The sequence below is a fragment of the Sander vitreus genome, chromosome 4 (assembly GCF_031162955.1).
Source record: "Sander vitreus isolate 19-12246 chromosome 4, sanVit1, whole genome shotgun sequence".
In the NCBI taxonomy this organism is placed as follows: Eukaryota; Metazoa; Chordata; class Actinopteri; order Perciformes; family Percidae; genus Sander; species Sander vitreus.
This window is the reverse complement of record NC_135858.1, coordinates 17,381,491-17,404,452: the sequence shown is the minus strand read 5'-3', so window position 1 is coordinate 17,404,452 and position 22,962 is coordinate 17,381,491. Positions and strand designations below refer to the sequence as shown.

The 22,962-nt window shown below is 40.9% G+C and overlaps 1 protein-coding gene across 2 annotated transcripts in view; it reads left to right on the top strand.

The window, feature by feature from the left end:
• Positions 1-2,273: 2,273 nt before the first annotated feature.
• LOC144517004 (kazrin-like) overlaps positions 2,274-22,962 on the top strand; it is a 62,184-nt gene continuing 41,495 nt past the window's right edge. Inside the window, exon 1 of one of the 2 annotated variants that reach the window (XM_078248773.1) lies at positions 2,274-2,565. In XM_078248773.1, the coding sequence (XP_078104899.1) occupies positions 2,373-2,565 (193 nt within the window). In that variant the 5' untranslated portion in view covers positions 2,274-2,372. The remainder of the gene's footprint in view (positions 2,566-22,962) is intronic. The other variant, XM_078248772.1, reaches the window with a different exon arrangement.

Sequence of the window (22,962 nt, the reverse complement as noted above, 5' to 3'; positions counted from 1 at the left end):
TTTTCAATCTTTAGCGACCACTCAAAGTGCTTTAGAATAAAAGCCAGCATTCACCCATTCACACTCACATTCATACACTGGTGACAGAGGCTAACATGCAAGGTGCCACCTGCTCATCAGGTGCCATAAACATACAATCACACACATGGATAATCATTTTGTCACAATTTCCCAGTGAAAAAAGGTGACGTTGTCAAATTGTTGTAGAACTGTCCAAAACCCAAATATATTTGCTTTACAGTGATATAAAACCGGATTAGTCTATTGCCAGAATAATTCATTGACTGACTAATCATTTCAGCACTTTTATTATAGTGAAGAATAGTAAGGTAGTGTATACCTGGACATACTGTTATTATTATCTCTGACAGTTGAGATTAAAAGTTCAGTTAGGTGCAACTTGTTGCTGCATAAACCCCTTGCTTATACTATTTACTTGTCTGTGTGTGATTGTTTGAACCTGAGGAAGGACTGATTGATACATGTTGGTCTTGTTTTAACCATGCAGCACGATAATAGAGGCTTTTAAACTACTTTTATCAAAGATTTTTTTGGGGAATGAATTCCCTTTCTCATGGACAGCCTATGCTATTTTATATCATTCTAGCAAAGACATTGTGTTAAAGTAAATATTCTGGAAATTCAATATATGTCTCACTGCAAACACTGCTTTATCGCACAACAATACTGTAGAGAGTACAGGAGCTGATAAGTTGAGGCAGGCCAGTTGTAATATTCTCCAAGGGGCCACACTAATGGGCCCGTGATAGTCATAGACGTGATCTGATCTGTAACACTTGACTGTGCGGAATTCATCATAAAGCAGTGAACAAACTAGAAGTGTAACCAACAAGTTGTGTGTCTCGCTCGGTCATTAGTCCCACACACTTGCAGGTCCATCTTTGTTTGTCTCTCTACCATTGTGTGAATACCAATGAGCATTGAGCTGTTATCGCCCGAGCCTCGGATGACAGCATCTCAGTGATGTATCACTCATCTGTCTCAGTTTCTTGCCAAATACAGGATGTATTTTCTTATTTGGGAAATGAAATGTCAAATGCAGATTCCAAGTTATGATGGCTCAGCAATATCCGGGATTGTTTTAAGTTAAAATCCCCCCGTCTAACCTTTTGTGCGTGTGATTTTACAGCTGTTAGAGATAAAAATTGATGGTGGTGGTGTTTGTTTGCTGGGCCCACGGAAAAGCTGAAATATAATCCTTTTAACTGTTTTTGATCAAAGAAGTAAAGCTCCACTATGTTCTCCCCACAGCTCGATTGTAATTCTCCGGGCCTCTCCTCTTTGTGTTTAGCCCATTAGACGGCTGTGCCTCTGCCCTCTGCTAAGTTTGCTCTCAGAGTTGAAATGTTTTCCCCTTGGATGCCTTGAGCCAGCCCCCTTCCCCTTCCAACGATGTGGGGGTGAGCTTTCCCAGGACAAAGAGACGAATATATAATGGAATGAAAAAAGAGGGGGTGGGAGAGACAATAAGACAGCGGGTGTGTTAGTGAGAGGGAGGAAGGGAGAGCGGGAGCAGGACTGTAAATATATAGAGGGCTTGACAAGTGCTTGTCAAAGGGTTCAATACTGCTGCCAAGCTCTGAGTGAAGGGACATGGAGAGAGGAAGAAGTAAAGAGAAACAATCTGTACTTGTTTTCCCTATTACAGACCCGATTGCTACTCATTACAGACTCCATAGGGTGTGTGATACACAACACGCTCTGTAGTTAGAGTTACTGGAGAGCAGCTCAGCCCAACTGCATCCCCCCTCTCCCCTGGTCCTCCAGCACATGGTACAATCCATTTAAAAGGCTGCATGTCATCTCAGTGTGTGCTGGGTCCTCTCTGAGAGCAGCTGCTCACAGCACATTCTCCTCTGCGGGAGCACTCACTTTCCCCTCTGCCCGCTGAGCTAAATCTCTTTTTCTCTTTTGTCTTTTTTTCTTTCTCTCTGCTCTCTTTACGTTCCCTCTTTCTCTCTTTCTCCCACGCTCACTCTCTCGCTCTCCTTTGCCCTGCACATACACACCAACCGACACACACACACACACACACACACACACGTTTCCTCTGACTGCGTGGTGCTTGGCCACACAGACATTATTCTTTGTGCAGTAACAGGTAGACATCATCTCTGTGCTGCTCAGCGGAGAACAGAAGAGGGACCAGTGTTTTGGCTTTTCTTTTTTATATGTGTGAAGTAAACTGTGAGAGAAGAAGCCCAGGTGGAGGAGGAGGAGGAGGAGGAGGAGGAGGAGGAGGAGGAGGAGAAGAGGGGGATAAGAGGAGAAGGAAGCTTCACCCCCTCTAATGCTCCACTTGACATCATGCTGCTCTGTGTGGATTTGGTCCTCAGGGGAAAATTCTTAAAATGATGGAAGACAACAAACAGCTGGCACAGAGGATTGATGGGGCCATCCAGTCCGCCAGTCAGGAAGTGACCAACCTCCGCTCCGAGCTCTCCGCCACCAGCCGCAGACTGGCAGAGCTGGGTGCCAGCAGCCCCCCTGCCTTGGAGAACCACCACAAGTACATTCACCACGATGACAGCCTCCACTATCGGGGTGAGTGTCACAGCATGTGCATGTATGTGGATGTGTGTGAGTGCCAGTGACTGTGTGTGCACTCACGCCTAATCCCCTCCCTGTGTGTGTGTGTGTGTGTGTGTGTGTGTGTGTGTGTGTGTGTGTGTGTGTGTGTGTGTGTGTGTGTGTGTGTGTGTGTGACTGACAGTGAGAACATGAACATGTGTGAATGTTTTGAAATCAACAGTGGAAAGTATTTGGGGAATATGCAGCGGGGAGACTAATATCATTCCACCCTTCCTCAACTGACTTATTTTTCCCCAAAGTCCACACCAGAATGACATGGGGAAAGGGAGCAGATTGAAAAGAAAGAGAACAAGGGACACGCTGAGTGTTGTTATAGACGGGAGGGGCCAGAGTTAGAGAGCGTGGGCCAGAGCCGGTCCGGGTTTGGTTTCCCAGGCAGCAGCTGGGCTCCTCTGGGGCTGCACTTCCTCCAGCTCTGGCTCCTTCTCCGCTCTCTTCCCGAGACTGGCAAGGAGTCTCAAACTGAGCTTTAGCCCAGGAACTGTATGCCAACATCTCTGACGAGGGCTGCCGACACCATTGCACTGCCACTGCTGGGAAAGAGATGTGATGAATGAGGAATGAGCTTTAAACTGAAGTTTTCATGGGAGTGTTAAAGTTTTGGCTTGTTTTCTAATAGCACTTAAACTAAGACTAAGAATAATAAATATTGCTTTGTATTTAGTTGTTGCATGCCTAATGACGCTTTTCTTATGTTTATAGCTACTTTATGTTTGCTTCAGCTTGTGTAAGACGATGGCCTGTGTCTAATTAAACCTTCTTATGACATATTCTGTTAAGCTACTTTTATATAGCTGACATCTTGGATTCATTAATGATGATTTTATTTTGTAACAAGTGGAACAACCGTGTAGGGGAGTAAGTCCCTGTGATCTTGTTTGTCTGTTACCCTTTGCCTGATCGAATCAATTTATTGAGCAACTAACTAGACATGACACACAAAGCTGTCAGAATATAAAATGACATGGCAAATTCATCATTTGGGTCTTTAGCCTCGTGGTGTCTGTGTTTTGTATTTGCCTTGGATATGTTTAGAAGCATGGGGGTTATTGAGATCATACCCAACCAGGCAGCTTGCTCTCAGTGTCCATTAAATGACTCCCTGTGTTGAGCCTATGTAGTTGAGCAGCATGTGATTCCTAATATCTTCTGCTGGCCCTAAGGGCTGATCTGTGTGTAATGTGGTTTTAGAGCGCTGATGTACGGTACTTGTTTTTAGCTCCGTGTTGGCATGTGAATCTTGTGCATACTGCGTTCCCTCAGAGTCTTGGTTGTGCACATTCTCAGGAATTAATGCATTAATTCGTCCTCAAGATGCAATTAAAGGGAGACTTAATTTCACACATAATGTAACCCTAACCCTGTATAAGGTCTGATAAAATAATGATTTCATAATGATGGCATCTTAGAGATACATTTTGCTATCAAGTTGCATTAAGGGAAATGTAGGATACAGTAAATTTGGAGTTTAATCCATATGTGCCTTCACTGATTTGGTTATGAACATTCTTTTTTTGTTTTTGAAATTGTTTCTTGCAAGTCCCCCAACTTAACTATTTAACTAAATTGATTTAACACCCCTAAGCACATGAACAGTGGGGGAAGTTAATCAGAGTGTGGTTAAAGTCAGCAGAACACAGTGAACAAATCACAACAACAATGGCTATGATTAAATGGTTATTCAAGAGAAATAGAGATTGTTGCTGCTGCTTTTTCTCCGGTGCCCTCATCAACAATTACGTATCCTCCACCACTGTTTAGTTGTATTTGTGGTGTGCAAACTGTAAGTTCTCAAAGAAGATATGTGTTTGATTGGCTAATACATCGCCCTGCATTACGCTGTGGCAAATGTTAAGCCAGGTTCTATTTATTTGCTGGACGACCCTGCTGCATTAACAGAGTGGCCTCATTTAAATGAGGGATAGCGTTTATTCCCCCACAGCGCTGAAGTTGGTCTGAAAACCTTAGTGGCCTTAGTGTTTAATCTTTAGGGTTGGAATAACTCAGCTGCAGTGAGTTATCTGTTGTGTCCATCCGGCGTGTTCTCTGTTTCATTCCAGCAGTGTTAACAGGCAGCCTGACATTCCCACATTCCTGAATGTCAGTGATGTCATACTTCCTGTTCCCAGAGGCCAGGCCAGCAGTCAGGTGACTAATCAAACCAAACACAGCCACACAGTCCTCCACCAACACAGCAGAGCCCTCACCTTACCTGCATAAAGAGGGATGAGCCTGAGAACCGCTTAGTTTAAGGATGTGTTTTTTTAATTTTTTTTTTTAAAGATTTTAAGTTTAAGATGATTCGTCTAAGAGATCTCTCAGGTTAGACAGTTTGGTGTGTGATGAGCCAGCATCAGCATGCAGTGGCTTCGGGAGATTAAATGTTCTTTAGGTGTGTAAACCTCTCATGGCCAGGCTGTTTGTTAGTCCATTTGTTGACTCTGCCCTGTACAGGATCAAAGCAGCTGCACAGAAAAGGTTTTTTACTATGCATGAATTTACTTCCTGTAAAAATATTATACTGTGCCAAAATGTCAGGATTTTTGCGGTTTCCCTGTAGATCTTCAATAACATCATCTCTGACAGATAATACTATAAACACAGCACTTCAGCCTGCTGTTCCCGTTGGCCGCGGAGTCTCTCCTTCTTACCGAACTTATCATGAGGAACAAGAGAATCACCCAAAACTTTTAGTCCCTACACCGTGCATCAGGATTAACTCAATTAAGCTTTTTGCTTTTGTAAATTTTGTGTAATATATGAAAGCATATATCGGTTTACAAGATATTGTTTGTTTACGTCACATCTTCGTTTTAGAGTACAGTAGAGTCAATGGAAATGTCTTTGGCTAAATTACCTGCCTCCTTTTCTTCAAGCTATTGGCAGTAATGTCGGGGTGATGAAACCCCTTCATTATTGGCCCTTCCTCTTAATTCATCACATTGTTGTCAAAGCCTTGTTTAACATTCCTAAACGACACTGATGTGTCAACACCAATTGACTGCATTACTGCCATATCTTATGTCCATCTGACTTGTGAGAAAAAATATCCAGCTTGCACTTAATTAGTCTCAGGGAACAGGGGCTGTATGAAAATACTGTGCCCTTTAAAATCAATGTTAGCTCACCTCATGGGATGTTACATTATTAATACTGTTATCCTCTTGGTAGATCGGTGCCCTGCAATCGGGCTGTGAGAAAGTGCTCATAACAAACTCATGGAAATCTGCCAATACTAATCCATAAAGCTTTTTAAAACACAATATGAGGCAGCTTTTGGTGACTCATACAGCATTTGGAGTATGGGTGAGACATTTTCACTTGTCCCAGAGCATCACAGTCAATCACGGTCACGGTAAAATAAGGGGTTCAAGGTTAGGGCCATAGCTTTACAAAGTGAGAGGGGTTTTTGGCATAGACAATGTTCGGCAACTTGCAGTTGAAGCACTTACAGGATTCAATTCTCCAGGCTGAACAAAAAATGAGCACCTGTGTTCTAAAATATCTGGTTCATTGATAGAAAAGGTAGGAAAGCTATAAAATATAGTAAGAGGTCTATTCCCAAGGAGAATTTTGGTGAGAAAATTCAAAGCATAAAATTCTGTTGGTGGAGGCTAAAGACTATGTTTTTTAGAAACCTGATGAAACATTTAGCAGTTTGAATCAGTCACTTTCGGATTTTGGGCCAATTTTGAATGTATTTGGCAATTATAGCTGTGTGTTTGGTTCCCAATCGCCCTGACAAAGTGTTTTGAATTTGCTACAGCTCTGATTCTTGCCTTCAACTGGCCTTTTCTCATTGGTGACAATGGCAGAGGCTAGCATTAACAGTCATCCACCATACCACAGACAAAACATGATTTTTGATAAACAAATGTTTATCACTAATGGCCATTATGGAATTGTCAGATTATTAACAATACTCTGGTGTTTCTATTGTCTCATGCGTTGGTCTCAGCCATTAATATTACATTTTTTGTTGTAATCAGAATTAAGAGTGCCTTGGATTTCTTCCCTCTTGCTTGCAGTAGTTTTGTTTATTAAGCAAAATGTACCCCTGTTTTGTCCTTTTTTAAAAAAAATGTTCTTTAGTACGTTAAGGAACATTGAAAATATTCTTTAAAGTAAAGTTTCAAATGGGAATTTAGATTGGGAAAAAATGCTTTGAAAACCAGCTGATCCTCTTCAACCCTATCATAGGTGCTATTGAGCATACTCAGATACTGTCTTCAGGGATAGAGGACGATACCACAGCTGAAAGCTTTTAAAGACAATCTCCTGTGAAGAGTGCTGAAAAACCGTGTTGATTAAGTATTCTCCCAGTGATTATCTTTTCTCTGTAGAGAGGAGAAGCTGCACTGGCTTTAATGCTCTCTGCTGCAGAGTAATTGTGGCGAAGAATCCTCTCCCCATCTGGCCTGAGTTTGTCAGAGGCCCCGGGTCTCTCATTACTTCATCGTGCACATGAGCAGGGCTGGGAACAGAGCGCCAAACTGCTGGGGTAAAATCCCACCCACTCCAACTCTTTCTCTTTCTTTTACTGTAACGTTCACAAGGGACCACCCGCCTTCCTGTTCGCTGTCCACATGCAGAGAAAGTATGCAATACGCTCTAACCTTCGCCCTGTATCCATCACCATCCGAATACCTCACCCCCTCCCCTCCTCATATTCCCTGCTTGGCCTCCCTCAGCCACGCCCTGTCTGTGGTCAGTGCAGCGTGAGAGGAACTGTGTCCAAACAATAGCAAGAGAGAGGCAGCCCCTCACTACCCTAACATTTCTCCCTCTCTCTTCCTCTTCCTCACTAGACTTCCTCTAGTAAAAAAACTAATCATGGCATAGCGAGACTCTTGGGGTTCCAAAACCAGATGAAAATGCCGGGGTGGGGGAGGGGGGGTGCAGATTTGCTCTTACATTTGGAGAAGATTCAGACGACAGTGATGATTCCAAAAGAAAGAGGCAGTGATTTAACAGTTCCTCATTATCCTCTTAAATGATGGTAAACTAATGGCCTACAGTGCTCACTTTCAAATTAGGAATTCATGACATTTTTATTGTATTACTTTCTTGGAACCCAGCTGAGATTAAATGTAGATTAATACAGATCATATAATCATTATATTGAGTGTACAACTACATTATTAAGTCAAGGGAAGCTGACAAAAATATGACATCAAATTCAAAACAAACAAATTACTTTACTACAAAAAGAAAAAATAAGTTGAAACCAACCAAAAGAGATGTGACAGATAGGGTTGGGCATTGTTTGGATTTTAACGATTCTGATTCCAATTCCGATTCTTCCTTTCGATTCCGGTTCTTATCAATTCTCGATTCCAATTCTTTGAGGGGTGGAGTTGAAACGGGTCACGGGTTGATTCAGTGGTGGGTTGCAGTGTTACAGGGCTTATACAACATAAAATAAAGCCACAATAGAGCGCCGCTTACTGTGCTCCAAGGCTGCAACACAAAAAGCGCCTGGCCGCTTCGGAAACCAAAACTTGCGCATGTTACATTTTTAACCCATGATCAGATTTGAAACCAAATCCTCCAAACGATTCCAATAAAGAAACGATTACGATGGAATCGTAATTTTTGAAACGATTCCAAGTAGGAATTGGTTCTCGATGCCCAACCCTAGTGACAGATGCATACAGTATAAAGAGAAACAAATACTGCTAATTGGCTTGACACCAAGTAAAATGACCCATCTTTATTGCAGTGTTTGCTATTTACTTATTTCCTTTTTCCGTGCTTAATTTATTTAGTCCTCCCTATTTTTTCAAGTTTAGTTGAGTGTTTCGGCACTTACTAGCTGAACAGGGCTTAGAAGTACTTACTGGCACATTTAGCGGCTTTTGTTCTGCAGTGGCCGGTAATGGCTTTAAATAAATAATGACTCTGGTTATTTGTTTTTGCTTTGTAATGGAATGCAAACCCAGGTAATGAACTGACAGAGCTGCATAGGTTGTCAGTTGGAGCAGAAGCCCTGTGGACTTTGACTTGTGAAAGAGTTTCCACTTCTGAATTTGGCTGCTGAGAGAGCAGGGAGGACAGCTGGGCGGCATGTATCCACTTTCATGTCCATACAGGGGCAGAGGAAGATGGCCTGTATTGTTCCAATCACTCTGAAATCTTTCCAAGTTTGAGGTTCACCAGGAGGGCATTGTGGTGTGCTACTGATTTCATGTTGCTGCATTCGTTAAGGGTCAGATTTGACAGAAGACAGCTGACCCCTATCTGTCTTATGTCTATTGGCAGAGGTGACAGAAGTGTTGCCCTGGACGCCAGCTGGAGGGGGCACTCCTTCGGTTTGGGTGGCAGATGGCTGCAGTGCCATCACCTCACGGCCCCTGATGTAAACTGCCACCTAAGGGAGAATGAGCCTTCAAAAGGGCAGGTACACAGGCAGTGAAGCAGAACCAGAAATAGGAGCTGTAAGAAAGATGCCAACTCTAAGACAGGGTACATCTCCAACAGACATTCCTCTGCACTTAAATTTTCCAGGCAAGCTTTATCTGAATGAAAGTTCACAGAGCTAGTCACTGAAAGCCAATTCAAGGGGAACTGAGGAGTACTCTAACCGTGACACTAAGCGTTGAATTGCTCACCGGTGTGACACTCCGTCTCTGAGATGATATTATTCTTATCAGTAAGACTGATATGTGCTAATTCGATTCAAGCCAAAATGCTTGTTTAACTGTTTCCTTCCCACCGACTCAGAACAGTCTTTGTTTCCTAGATGATTTTTTGATGAAGAAGCCGTTTAATATAGATTTCCTGTGTCTAGGTCATGGCTCAGGCTAAGAGCACATTATGAGACTGTCTTTTATTGGCTAGGGAGTAGAGAGAGAAATTGACTAATGAGGAAATTCCTCATCATTATTGCTCCCTCTTATAGTCTTTTTCTCCCCCATTTCTTTCATATGGGCCCCTCATCATAACTTTGCATGCAGCAACGTATTGTTTTTTTTTCATCAGAAAAGGAAATGGCTGTAGGAATCTTGTAGGGTATCTTATATTCATCACCACATGTTATGGATCGGGTGAAGTATTGCTTCCTGGTTGTGTTTTATGGACCTACTGGATGTTTCATCTGCACCATGTGCATCTGGAGAGGATCAGACTGTAGGTCCAGAATTGGGAAACGTGCAACAAGCAGCTCACTTATGAGGATTGCATTGACTCTGGCTAAGGTTATACAAAACGCAGTACTGTAAACTGGGATGGAGTTATGCTGAGGTCTGATGATATAGGGTGTCGGACTGAAGCATGCCCAGCCCGTCCTCACCCAGACAACGACCATATGGGTCGTTTACGCAAGAAGCTCATATATAATAATTATATCAATAATTATCTTTTACCTATGAGTTTTATGGACCTTAGTGCGTCACGCAATGATGTCTGTGGTGTCATGTCTAAACTTAACTAGTACCGTTTAACATTGTTTAATACGAGTTTAAAACTGTGCCCGTTACGTTAAATGTAACAGTCATATGATTACGGTCACATGATTAAACCCCTAGTGTGAGACATTAAATGAAACGGTCCTATGTGTTGTCTTTGGAAATCGACCTATAATGTCGTTTAGGTATAAGGATGTGTTGGCTTGTCACAGCAGAATCTCATGTGAGGGAGGATATTTGTCTCCATTATTGGCACACACTGGACTCATGAGTGTAAAAGATTCCCTGTATGTCTGCGCTGAGAGAAAGAATGAGCTCTGACAGAGTGTTTAGTATAATTCTCCCAAGTGAGGCGTTTCAAGGCCACTGCCTCGGTGCTGTTGTGTCCGCTTCGCTACAGGAGGTGCAGATAATGATCAGACTTTAAAAACCCAACTCCCCCGTCTCTCTCAAGCCTGCACTCTACACATATAACCCTTTGTTTTCACCCTATATCATCCAAATCCCAAAATTCAAATAATTGCAACTCTAAGAAAAAGAGGAAGAGGCAGACAGCGATGGAGAGGAAGCCTGGTTGCCTTCACAACAGTCTCAGCTCATCCTATTAAAATGCCTCATTGCCTTGGCTGCAGTTTCAATCCATTCCCAAAAGAGAACGGACTAGTCATGGAGGAAAATGAGTTTTGAAGAAGTGCAGAACACCCCCCTGTATCCAGAGGACGCAAAGCGTGACATTCCAGCAGAGCGGAGGATAAGCAGAACACTTTGCCACTTCTCTGAATCATCTGGTTCACGCAGGCCTCTTTCAAGATTGATGGTTTGAAGACATCCTAAACATCAGGACAACACTGTGCATTTTTAAACACCCACACAATCCATAAAATGCCAAATGCATTGCACTCTGTCATCGTTCCACACCATCAAATTATTGAACTATTGTATCAAAAGAAATGTAACTACTGTATCTATCAAATAACTCAATGTCAAGATGAAATATTATTTTCAGGATATACTGGAGGACTTGAGCTCAAACTTCTACGTAAGTCCTCTGCAGACATCAATTTAGAATTGAAATCAAACATAGTACGTGCACATGCATGGATGGGATCTTATCTGCCAGCTAATTTTCTCTGCAGCCTTTGGGTCATGACTCAAAGATCTGTCAGAATTAGAGATAAAATGATGAGGCGGATTCATTGATTAGCAACTAAAAGTGAATAAGCAACAATTTTGATTTTAAGCAAAAATGACAAAAATGCACTATTTCTAGCTTCTCTGAATGTTAACATTTACTGGTTTTCAAAAATAGTTACAGTAACTAAAGATCTTTGGGGGTTTGGACTGTGGTTTGGACAAAACAAGCAATTTAGTGTCAGGTTGTGATAAGCATTTTTCACAGTTTTTCTCGATTAATCAAGAAAATAATCGTCAGATTACTTGAGAACAATTGTTAAATGCAGCTTAAAAAGATTGACATAAAAATTAATTTACAGCTATTTTAATAATGAAATGCGTGGTTCATCAAGCAAAACTGCAAAACATTCAATAGTGTGCAGCCTCTTAAATGTGAGCATTTTTGACTTTGACTTTATAAGCAATTTGGGCTTCTGGAAATTGTGATTTCATTGTGGGTAAAAGATTACAGATTGCCACAAAACTAGATTAACTGATAATAAAAACAATCATTAGTTGTTTCCCTATCAGAATATATGTCTGCATCTTGTAGTCGTGGTTGACTTTCAATGTTTCACTTCAAATATCTTTAGTATAGCTTCACACTGTCTCAACGACAGATGGCTGCACTGCAACACACCTCACTGTTTACTTTGTGGTGGCATTCCACGAGCACCACTACTCAGGTTGTTTCCAATTACTCTAAAATGAATCAATTCAGTGTTTGATTCATTATAAGGGAGAACATGGATTTCAGAAATGAGATTACATACTCCTGTCAAATAATGCTGTTAAACTTTGAAAAGACGCGACTAAACTTTCTCTGGTTCTGTCTGTTTGATTAAAGCTATTTGTTGGGAACCTGTTATCGATCAAAACCAGAATCAAAATGACATTTTTACTCGTATTTGTTTTCATTTCTTGTTGTTGTACACATTTCTCTTTTATATTACGTATTCTATCATGTTCTCTTTTGGTAAAAGCCCATAACCAGTTACAATACAAAACAACAAGTACAACATTACATTTTAATGTGTCTGTTGAAGCAGCATCATCATTATCATCTCCCCAGGCCCCCTGAAATGTTGACATGAAGCATATAAGTGGGCTCCATCCCTGAATTATTTTTGGTCTGCAGCCTGAAGGCACTGGTGTTGAAAGCACGCCTCTCTGTTTTCTCTTGCTGAGGAGGTTCTACACAAATATTTATCAGGTCGCCAATTACTGTACCCTGTGTGCTCAGGCATATACACACACAAACGCGCCGTGGCTCTGTTGAGATGGTTGTGTATATGCATTACAGTAAATTTGTTTATTGTTTGCAATAAGCGTCTGGCTAAAAAATTTTTTTTTACCTCAAACCAAATGTGCTCCACCAAGCAGGAAACAGGGCGGTGTTTCTCAGAGTTTATGTGTTATGTTTGAAGCATGTTGGTGCATTGCTGTTTTAGAGGAGGCAATTCAAAGAGGCATCTTTATCACCAGGCCTCTTAAAGTTGCTCACAGCTAGCGGGCAGCTGGATCAATGGCCAGAGAGATTGCTTTCTTTTTCTTAAAAGCATCTATTTTCAACGTCAATTTTCTATATAAAAGGATTTGATTACCTACCACACATTAATCTCCAATATGCGATGGATTAATTACACTCATTGTTCCCTTTTTAAAATTAGGATACATTTGCATCCTCAATAAAAACAAACCACCAAAAGTAAACCTGCTAATCTATTTCAGCTAATGGAACTATAATTCCAAATTGACTACATCTATGCATAGCCTACTCAATGAAATTGCCATGGGCCATTTCATCCTGAATTATGCAAATTGCAATGAAAATAAGAATAAAACAATCAGCTGTTTCTCTTCTATTCAGCATTTCTTTTTAGCTTTACAGTATCTGCTTCCCATTATGAGGAATAGGGTAAAGAATATAGAAAGCTGCGTTAATATTCCTAGCAAGCTACTGCTGAGTTAAGCTGCAGACACACTGACTAGACAGCCAACCCTCGGTAGAAAAGGCAGTTGGACTGATCAGTCTCCCCGAGTTGGTCAAAAAAGTGCCTCGGAACACACCAAAGCAGGCGGCGCTAATCTGTATTGTCGCCCAAAAATGAAAACCGGCAACTGATTGGACAAACACATCACGTGGGTCTGGTTTCTCCGGAAATTCAAAGACAGACTGTCATGGCGGCATGTTCAGAATACAATCTCATATTGTACTAAAATAGTTCGCCGAATCGTGTTTCTGAAAACATTTTAAGCGAGAAATTGGCCATACAGTTGCTGAATCTGTCTTCATTTCAGATCAACAAAGGTCAGTTTAAAAGATTTTCGTCAGATTTTGAGAGACTCTAGTCACGCTCATTCCGCTCCCCGTTTCCGGGTTAGCACTCTACCAATCAGATGGGTCATTTGAGTCCGACTGCCGGCAGTGCCCGCCCCGCCGATTATACATGTCAAATCGGCCAATATGAAGGCCGACGGCCTCGGACGGACGACGGCACGGAACACACCGAACAGACTCGAGTCACTGACCTCGCCAGACTGTCCAATGGGCGATTATCGGCTTGGTGTGTCTCGGGCTTTAGACTCATCTTTTGTATCAACATTGTTTCAGTTTTCATGCATAGCAATAAGACAAATTAATCTGTATGGCTCCACGCTGCAGTGATTCAATTATTGATTGACTGGTATGTCGTTTTCTCTTCTGCTGGGTCACTGTCAAATCTGATTATTTGAAAAAGCTGTATGTTTAATAAAGTAAATAAAGTAATGTAAATAGGTAAGTTAATAAATACAAAATGTAATGTTTTTCATTGACACATCATCGTTAAACTGTACATCATGTTTTGGCCTTGCACAGTAATTACTATATTTTCTTCACGCTAACATTGTTTTATATCTCAGGGTGAGTTGCTGTTTTTCACCACTCACAGCATCATTTCTTTAGACTTCACATGATGTGGGACAGTCAACACTTTAAAACTGTGTCCCTAACAAAACCTTTGTTAACTGTCCTGTATTCACCGTTTTTATCTTCTGCATGTTGTTCTGTTAGTGTTTTGTCTTTTGTCTAAATTCAAACTGTTATTATTATTTTTTTAAACTGTGTCCTGGCTAAAACTGATTTTTGGGTGCTATTAATCACACCCAACATTTGTACCTTCAAAAGGTGGTTTAGTATTGGATGATACAGCAGAGGCTGAGATATCTCGACTTGTAGTTGCTGGTATAGGTCGAAGTCTGAATATGCTGAATCTTATACTACCCATAATTCAACTTGATTGCTGCCTAGTAAATAACCAGGGAAAGCGGGCAACTGCCCTGGGGCCACAGACCCTCAGAGGCCCCGGCGCAAACCCAAGGTCTGCTGTGTGTCAAGTTTTTGGAAATAAAATTATTAATGTATTTATTTTGTTTGGTAATATGGACCACTGAAGTGCAGTAAATAATGAAACGATAATGGCCTTTAGGCAACAAGGCCCTGTAATCTAGTTTTAATTTAGTCTAATAAAATCGCTCTGAAATGAATCCTTACTTCAAGAAAGTTAAATAGAGATGTGCTGTTTCAATGTAATATACATTTTTGAGAATGTAGTTTGTTATACTGAGAGGTGTTTCTAACATTTACGCTTATTGATGTGCAGTGTTGGAAAGGATACTTTCAAAACGTATTCCGTTACAGAATACAGAATACATGCCCAAAAATTTAATTTGTAATGTATTCCGTTACGTTACTCAATCTGAGCAACGTATTCTGAATACTTGGATTACTTCCACATTGAATTACATTTTATAAGTGTAGGAATGCGGCCATCAAATCCTGCTTACTAAACAGGCCTATTCTGGTGTGTTCTTCTGTTCCAACTGGCTGAATGTGTACCTGAACAAGCAGATAGATTTTTGTATTTGTAGTCCCGAACTGCATACTACAAAAAGTCTAAGTCTAAGCTACCGTGAGCTAATTTTAGCTAAGGGACCGGTCGGTATTTATGGAATGGACCACCGGAGGAAAATAAGGGAGGGTCATGTCTTTTTATTCTTTGTTGAGGGGAGGGTCACCCAACGTTTTTTAGTCTAGGGGGGAGGATCACCCAACTTTTGTATTCAGTGGCTTGTTTGGTGCATACTTTTCCATGTAGATCTCAGTCTTGGCCCCCCATCACTAGCAGATGGGTCTGACCCAACAAAAATCTCAATATGACAGCAACACAAGTTTGGAGTTGCTTTCTTTGAGAATGCAACCTATAGCTAACTGCGCCATCTGTTGCCAAAGTATCGTCACTGACATGAAGATGGAATATAAAGAAGCTGACTAGCTGAAAGGTTTCACGTTGCCTCGAGCTGGCGCACCCACGGAAAATACTGCGCATCCACATGTGCCAGACTGCCAGTAGGCTACATTCATTCAAAATCAAACATTGCAGTTGTTGCTAAGTGGAGCGTGTGAGCACTGATCGCAGTTACGTGTAACTTAAACTTCTCATCTTCAATCCTATCTATATTTGTGAGAAGTGGCGCTGTCCTGAGTAGAAAGATAGCCTACTTTACGGCTTTATTATCGAGTTAATAGGTGTGTGTGTTCGTGTCGGCCGCTGTCCATTTCCTAAGGTTCTGAATTGCAAACATTTTTTTAGTACTTTCTTTTTTTAAAGGGTGTGCGCCCGTTAGCACCCACGGAGGAAAACATAAATCGGAAGTCAATTTAGTAATGAAATAGCAGACGAACAATGTCTAAAGTTTCCAGTTGTAGTTCCAATGAGACAACCTGTAGGGGGACCGTAGCAGGAAAAGTTCTCTAGTGTTTTAACTTTGAATTTCTGATTGGGTGGGCCAGCTGTCAATATGGGTTATTACCCAGTGTTCTTTGTTGAATGGTCTCAATGTTTTATTGTTTTATTTCATGTGAATACTAGTTTACTAGAGGAGTAACTTAGTAATTGAAGTAATGCAGTAATGCAGGAAGTGTGCATTTAGTTTCCATGCTTATTGTGTTTCCACAACAATGTTTGTGAGTAAATCTACTGAAATGGCCACCATAATAGTGGAGTGTGGTGTATAAGATGAGAAAGCAGAGGTTAAGTCGTATTTGTCATGGTTGTATTAAAAAAAAGCGGTTATCTGTACATCATTGCCAAGCGCAAACCAGTACAGAAGACATCAATAAGTTGTTTGGGAGGGTTATTCCTTTTTTTTCCCAATCGTTTTGGAGGGTCATAGAAAAATGTATTGCCGGCGAAGGGAGGGTCAAGTCTATTTTGACAAAAGATCCCAAAACTCCTCTGGTAGCCCCTTTTAATAAAAAACGAACAGTACCTAACTTTAGCTAGCATGCCAAACGGGGCTAGTCGGTCTTTTAACGGCTCTGGGGCTAGTGAATCAGCACATAGAAGAATGTAAAGTCCCACGTCAACTATAAAATGGCAAGGTGACCAGTAAAACTACAGCAGACGACTACCCTTGACTAATTAAAAAAAAAAACTTACTTTAAGATACATCTTCAGGTTGGAGGTGGAGTAATTTGGACGCTGAAAGGAGGTTGGTTGCTGGCAAGCAGAGGATGCACTGCACAGTTATATTTCGTTCTCCCTTCTCTTTCTTTAATGTGAAATGCTGCTTGAATTTCCAAGATAGAAATGCATTCCTGCCCTGGATCTGTTGTGCCGGTTCCAACTCCATTGTGACTGATCACGCAAATAGCAAATTTTTTCGTTTTCATATTGGGGCTTCTTGGAAATGCATGGAGTTGCCTTAATTTATTCAGAGAGTGAATTAACTCGTGAAACAAAAGTATTGTCATGTAATCCATTGATTTCAACAATGTAACTGTATTATAAATACCAACTATTTAAATTGTAACTATAACGGAATACAGTTACTCATAATTTGTATTCTGAATACGTAACGCCGGTACATGCATTCTGTTACTCCCCAACACTGTTGATATGAATGGGGCGGCCCACAGCTCATTCTTGCTTTTTGCCTTTGCATGTAATGCAGGCCTTTCCTAAAAAAAGAAAAAAGCTGAGATAACCCTAGCAATGTCACCATGGTTGTTTTCTAAGACTTGTACACTAAAGCCTCCAGAAGACATTTCAGGAAGACATGGTTGTGTAGTACTCCTTGTGACTACTTTGGCATGTTTAATATTACTCCTCTGTCGTCTGGTATTACTGCCGCAGCCACTCTCTGGTATTGGCCCTCTCATAGTTAGGACGACAGCTTAGACGACTGGACCTGACGATGGAATCTTCCGTTCGGGCCACCGAACAATGAGTTCCATTCAACATAGCCGCCATTACTTGAAGTGGTGTGGTTTTTTTTGGACGGGGGTTTCAGATTCAGGGGTTTCCCACAGACTCCCCTCATTAACCACGGCAAGAGACTCCGCTACGCTCTCTGTCCAGGAATGTTCTCCCAAACCCCCAAGTATGCCTCTGTTCCATCCCTGCAGCAAAACCTCCTCATTTTCAAATGATGTGCACCAGAGACATTAATGAGAACAAAACTAAAGCAGTTTATTTCATGGTATTACACATTTATCTGCTGTGTAAGGATAGTGGCTGTCTGCCATACCTGTGTGTTTTACTGAGTGAGTTTACCTGGGGGTCTAGTCTAAGGGAGGTACTGGTGCTATGATACATTTTGTCATGGCTATTCTGTGTCAGCTGAGACAGGCTCTATTACTTTCCCTTTATAAGGTTAATGTGTGCCACAGGGCTACAGAATGTCCGCTGCCTGGCCAAAGAACTGGTCTGAACAAGCTGGGGGTGTGTAATTTACTGTCCACGTTGAGGATCTTAAGCAAAAACTAGAAAAGAAGGAGAGGGGATACATATTTGAGGTTATGAGAACAGAGAGGAGATGAGGAGTTTAAGACCTAGCTCCATTAATAGCCCCTGTGTGTTGCTGAATTGATTTTGAGGTCAGTCCATAAAGCACACTGCCTCAGCACTGTACTAACAGTGGCATCATTATGGTGTTATTAGTGAAGAAGGGGAGGACTGGCAGAAAGTGTAGGCTGGCAGGGCTGTGGGAGTAATTTACAGGTGTGTTAACCACAGCTGCTGTTAGAGACAAGAGCCGAGGTGATGGTCGGACCACTGCTGTTAGCCATTTAGCTTCAGAGGGTACCTGAACTGTGTGAGTTTATTTGTTTTGTCTTTCTCATAAGTTCATTTTCTGCGTGCATAGTGTCTGCTCTCTTTGCTGTCACATGAGCCCCAAGCATCGAGTCACACATGTAGTACTACAGTGTATATCTAACTGACTGGGATCTTGCTGAACAAAATTACACTTACACTTATTATTCAGATTATTTACTTCAGTAAAAGTAACAATATTACACTATGAAAATACCGCATTACAAATAAAAGTCATAATTCAAAAATGTGTTAAGTAGAAGCACAGAAATTTAAATAAAAACGAAATGTACTCATTATGCATATGGTCCTGTCAGTGTTATATTGGTGGACCGTTTTTTAGGCGTTAACATGAAAGCCGGACTTTAATGTTGTAGTTGGCTGAGGTGAAGCAAACTTTAACAGCTTTATATAACAATAGTATTTTAATCTATAACAGGATTGTATGTTTTATATGTAAGATCTCAAACTGACGAGTAACTAGTAACTATAACTGTGAAATAATTGCCATGCAGTAAAAAGTACGATATTTTACTCAATGTGGAGTAGTAGTATAAAGTAGTAAAGTAGTATAGAAATAGTAAATGTAATTTCCACCACCACTCACCAGGCGTGAAAGATTCACGCATTTGTCAAAAGCACACACCTTTACATTGTAAATTCATCCTTGTGTGTCACTTGCTTGCACGTCATGGTTACAATATCATGTTATTAGTCCAGCAAGAAAAATGAAACAAGTTAGGATTCAATTTAAAAATATTGAGCCACATAAACACAAAAAGTAAATCTCAACAGCAGCCGGACCAACGTGGCCCTCTACTAGGGGTGTAACGATACAAAGATATGGATCAATATATCGATTCAATGATCAACGATCCAATATCATTGATGCAAAGTGAAAGTATTGATACATATCATGCACCTTTATTTTGAATTCACACTTTATATTTGTTCATTTTATTTAAAAGAGTAGTTTGTTTTTCATTTTAATGTCTGGAAGAGCTCAGTGATAAATCAAGTCAAGTCATATTTTAGTTTTTTTCTGCAGTCCCCTAAATTGAATTAAATCAAAATCGCATCGTGGCAGATTTTGTGATATCAGCATATATCGTATCGCTGTCCAAAGAATCATTTTAGTATTGTATTGAAATGCTCTCTGTTCTGCTGAATGGACTCGCTGGTCGTCTATCTGGACTTTAATTAGAAGTCCTGGTATTTACTGTTGAGCTGAACTGACCATTAATATCTGTTAATAGATGCAACGTTTCCTTATTAGTCGTGTTTTGACCTTTCAACAAGTTAACATAGGCCCAGTAGGGGTTTAAATGGTTTCTACTCACACAGTGCTGCCTTTATGAATAAATGAAAAGATATGTGAGTACCTGGATCAGGAGAGCTGTACAATAATTATCAAGGCTGGTTTCAGTTAATAGACCTATAGCAGTAATGCAGATTATGAAATGGAAACATTCATATAGGTGCTCTTGTGAAAGTGAAACAGTTTTTTGTCGCACACTCCTGTTCCCTTAAGCTGTTGTGGTGGAATAATCTATTTTTCTTTGCTTTTCCCAGCACCACCACGACAGTCATGGGAGGAACCATCTCAGTGCTGAGTCAAAGTGTGCTCTGAAATTACTGCTCATTTCTCAGAGGTTTATGGTTCCAGGTCTGCAGCGTGTATTGCAAGAGGGAATGTGGCAATTTGAATCGTTCCAGATATGTCATCCATCTCACACAGATAAACTGTTTGGACATCTTAAGCAACACACACACACACACACACACACACACACACACACACACACACACACACACACACACACACACACACACACACACTCTGCCTGTGACAACAGTTCAGCCCTTTGTACCCCATCATCTGAGTGTTTTCTTTTATTGTTGTGTATGCCAACAGAAAAGGGAAATGTTGAGAGGCAAGCCTTGTGTTGGTGTCTGTGCATTTATGGATGTCTCTGCATTGTTTTCATTAGGTGCTGAAGGGTATTTCCATATTTTGAATTCTCATGAGTTCATAAACACACTCCTTTTTCATTTTCCGTGTCTTTGTGCTCACTATAACTTAAACTGTAACATGTCTCCAAACTGATTATTAACCATTCACAGGCACATAGGCTATTCTCTGTAGGTCTGCTTATGAGAGAATATTTTTGCTGCTTCCTGTATATCCTAACAAAGAGAGAGAGAAAGAAACATATAAAGAGAGGTAGGAACACAGAGGGCAACTAAGAAAACTAGAAAGAGAGATGATATGGAACAGACAAGATTATGTGAAAGGGTAAAACTCTGAGATATTCAGCAGACCAATGAGCTGCGATGTGAAGAGCAGCAGAGAACTGTGGGAGGCAGGTAATGAGTGTGTGGTAATACACCTCCAGACCTTAATTGGTTTGAATGAGCAGGTTGGAGAGGCTCTTCCATCAGGCTGTGGATGAGCAGACTGTCAGGTGACAAGCCGTGGAGGAGAGAACTAATTGGTTCCCTCCTTCAGATACAGCTCCTGTCTTTCCTCATGTAGCTGAGAGAAACCATGGTTATGTGGTTGACTGAGTGGGCTGCTGCAAACCCAGAGCCTAATTGTTTACATCATTGTTAGATCTGCTTGTTTAGAAAAATGTGCTTACATGCATACACCAAGCTCTCAGATATGCTCAGATATTGCTTTTCTTTTTTATTTGAACCCACATTGACATGGCTACATTTTCTTCTTACATCATTTACGTGTGCTTGCTGCTTAAAAGTTACAATTCACAAATTGTTGAGATACTGAAGTTGAAGTGGCAGTGGAAGGGCTAATAATAATAATAATAATAATCATAATAATAATAATACATTTTATTTGTAGAGCACTTTTCATTGTTAAACTCAATCCCAAAGTGCCACAGAGTAAAACAAGATTAAAAACAGAAGCAAAAATGAAAAAAGGCTGAGTATTGAGTGCAGAATAAGTAATAAATCAATAAGATGTTTGTCCGCACCCTCTAAACAGATAGAAGCGTTTTCTGATCAGACGCCCCAATCAGCGGGGCGACATCATTTCCCTGTGCCTTGCAAAACCGTAACAAATCACTGCTGAAAAATTTGTTTTATAATGTAACACCACTATGATTAAGGTTTGGTTAGGTTTAGGCCCAAAAACAGTTTAGGTTTAGGCTTAGGTTTAGGGAAAGATCATGGTTTCGGTTAAACTGACTGCTTAGGGGTTTATTGTCATGGTTACAAGAATTAACACTTTCTTAAGGTCAGATGGAAATGGGGAATCAAACAACAATCCCCCGTGTTAAAGTCCAATGGTTTATTGACACACCCATCCATCTTAACCTCCTCTTTACACAGACTTTATCGCTCTATAAGAATGTCTACTGGCTTCCTCCTTTGCTCCTGTCACAATTATTGTGGCCGCTAAAAGGCATGGTCAATTAAATGTAAAGAGACGTCATTTTGGGGCTCTTGCTGAAACAACAGATGTCTCAAAGTATTGTTTGAAGTGAATGTGCTGAAAGAAGTTGAATTGTCAGTCGAAGTGTAGATGATAAACTTGTTGGAAGTTGGGAGGTTTGGGAAACCTGAAAGTGAAAGTCATGAAAGAAATGGGTGCCAGTCCAAGTGTACAAACTAAAAGGTGTCAGTTGAAGTGTAAGCTCTGAAAGCAGTTGGAGTAAATTGTGCATGAACGGTGGAAGTTGTGGGCTGACAAATTTTGTTGTTCAAAGGTGAAGGTACTGAAAGGAGTTGAAATTATCTGATCAAAAGAAAGAGATGGGTGCAGTAAAGCAAAGAAATAAATATGAGAGCAAGGTTATCATTACTGTATAATAGCAAAGTCTGCCTGTACTGTAAACACATCTCTTACAGTGCTTACAGTATTTCAGCACACATTCTGTCGATTTATCTGATTTCTGCACTTGTACAGTGCTGGTTAAGTACTCTCAGGGGAGAGGAGCATATTGACGTCATTTGATTTCTCTGACAAGGGTGTGAGATACCGAAGTGGCTGTTAAAATGCAGACTGTGACTGCAAGAGTGTCTAATTTTCTTGTTCAAATGGGCTCTTGGTATTAAAGGTGGAGACATTGTTGCTTTTGTACTGTATGTTCCAAGTAGATCCTTTAATACTGCTGATATCAAAGGATTACAGCAAGATTGTTTCGGGCCTTACATATGTCTCAGTGTCACTACCTCGTATTGGCTTTCTAATACAGTCTACTTCAACTGTCTGATTAAACAACTGGAGGTTGAAGGTCCTGGCTTAAGAATGACTGTAAGCCAGCAGTGAATCAGTGTTTTTAGCCTGTACAGGAATGTCCCATCTGCCATACTGGGATTGATAATAGAGAGGGATCTTTGGGGTTGGTTAAACCAGCAGGGGATGGGAAAGTACATTGCAGGATGGTACAGGCTAAGCTTTACCATAGTTGATGAGGAGGGTAAGGTGGGGGGATGGAAATGATGGGAGGGTGTGCTGTGGATTGGTCCCCATGGTAATCTGTATCCCAATCCCTCATCTGGGATCCTCAGAGCAGTAAACTGATGCTGCAGCAACTGTGGAAAGGTTAAGACTGAAAGAGAAAACTGAAAGAGATAATGCAAACACTGAAGGACAGATATGGATT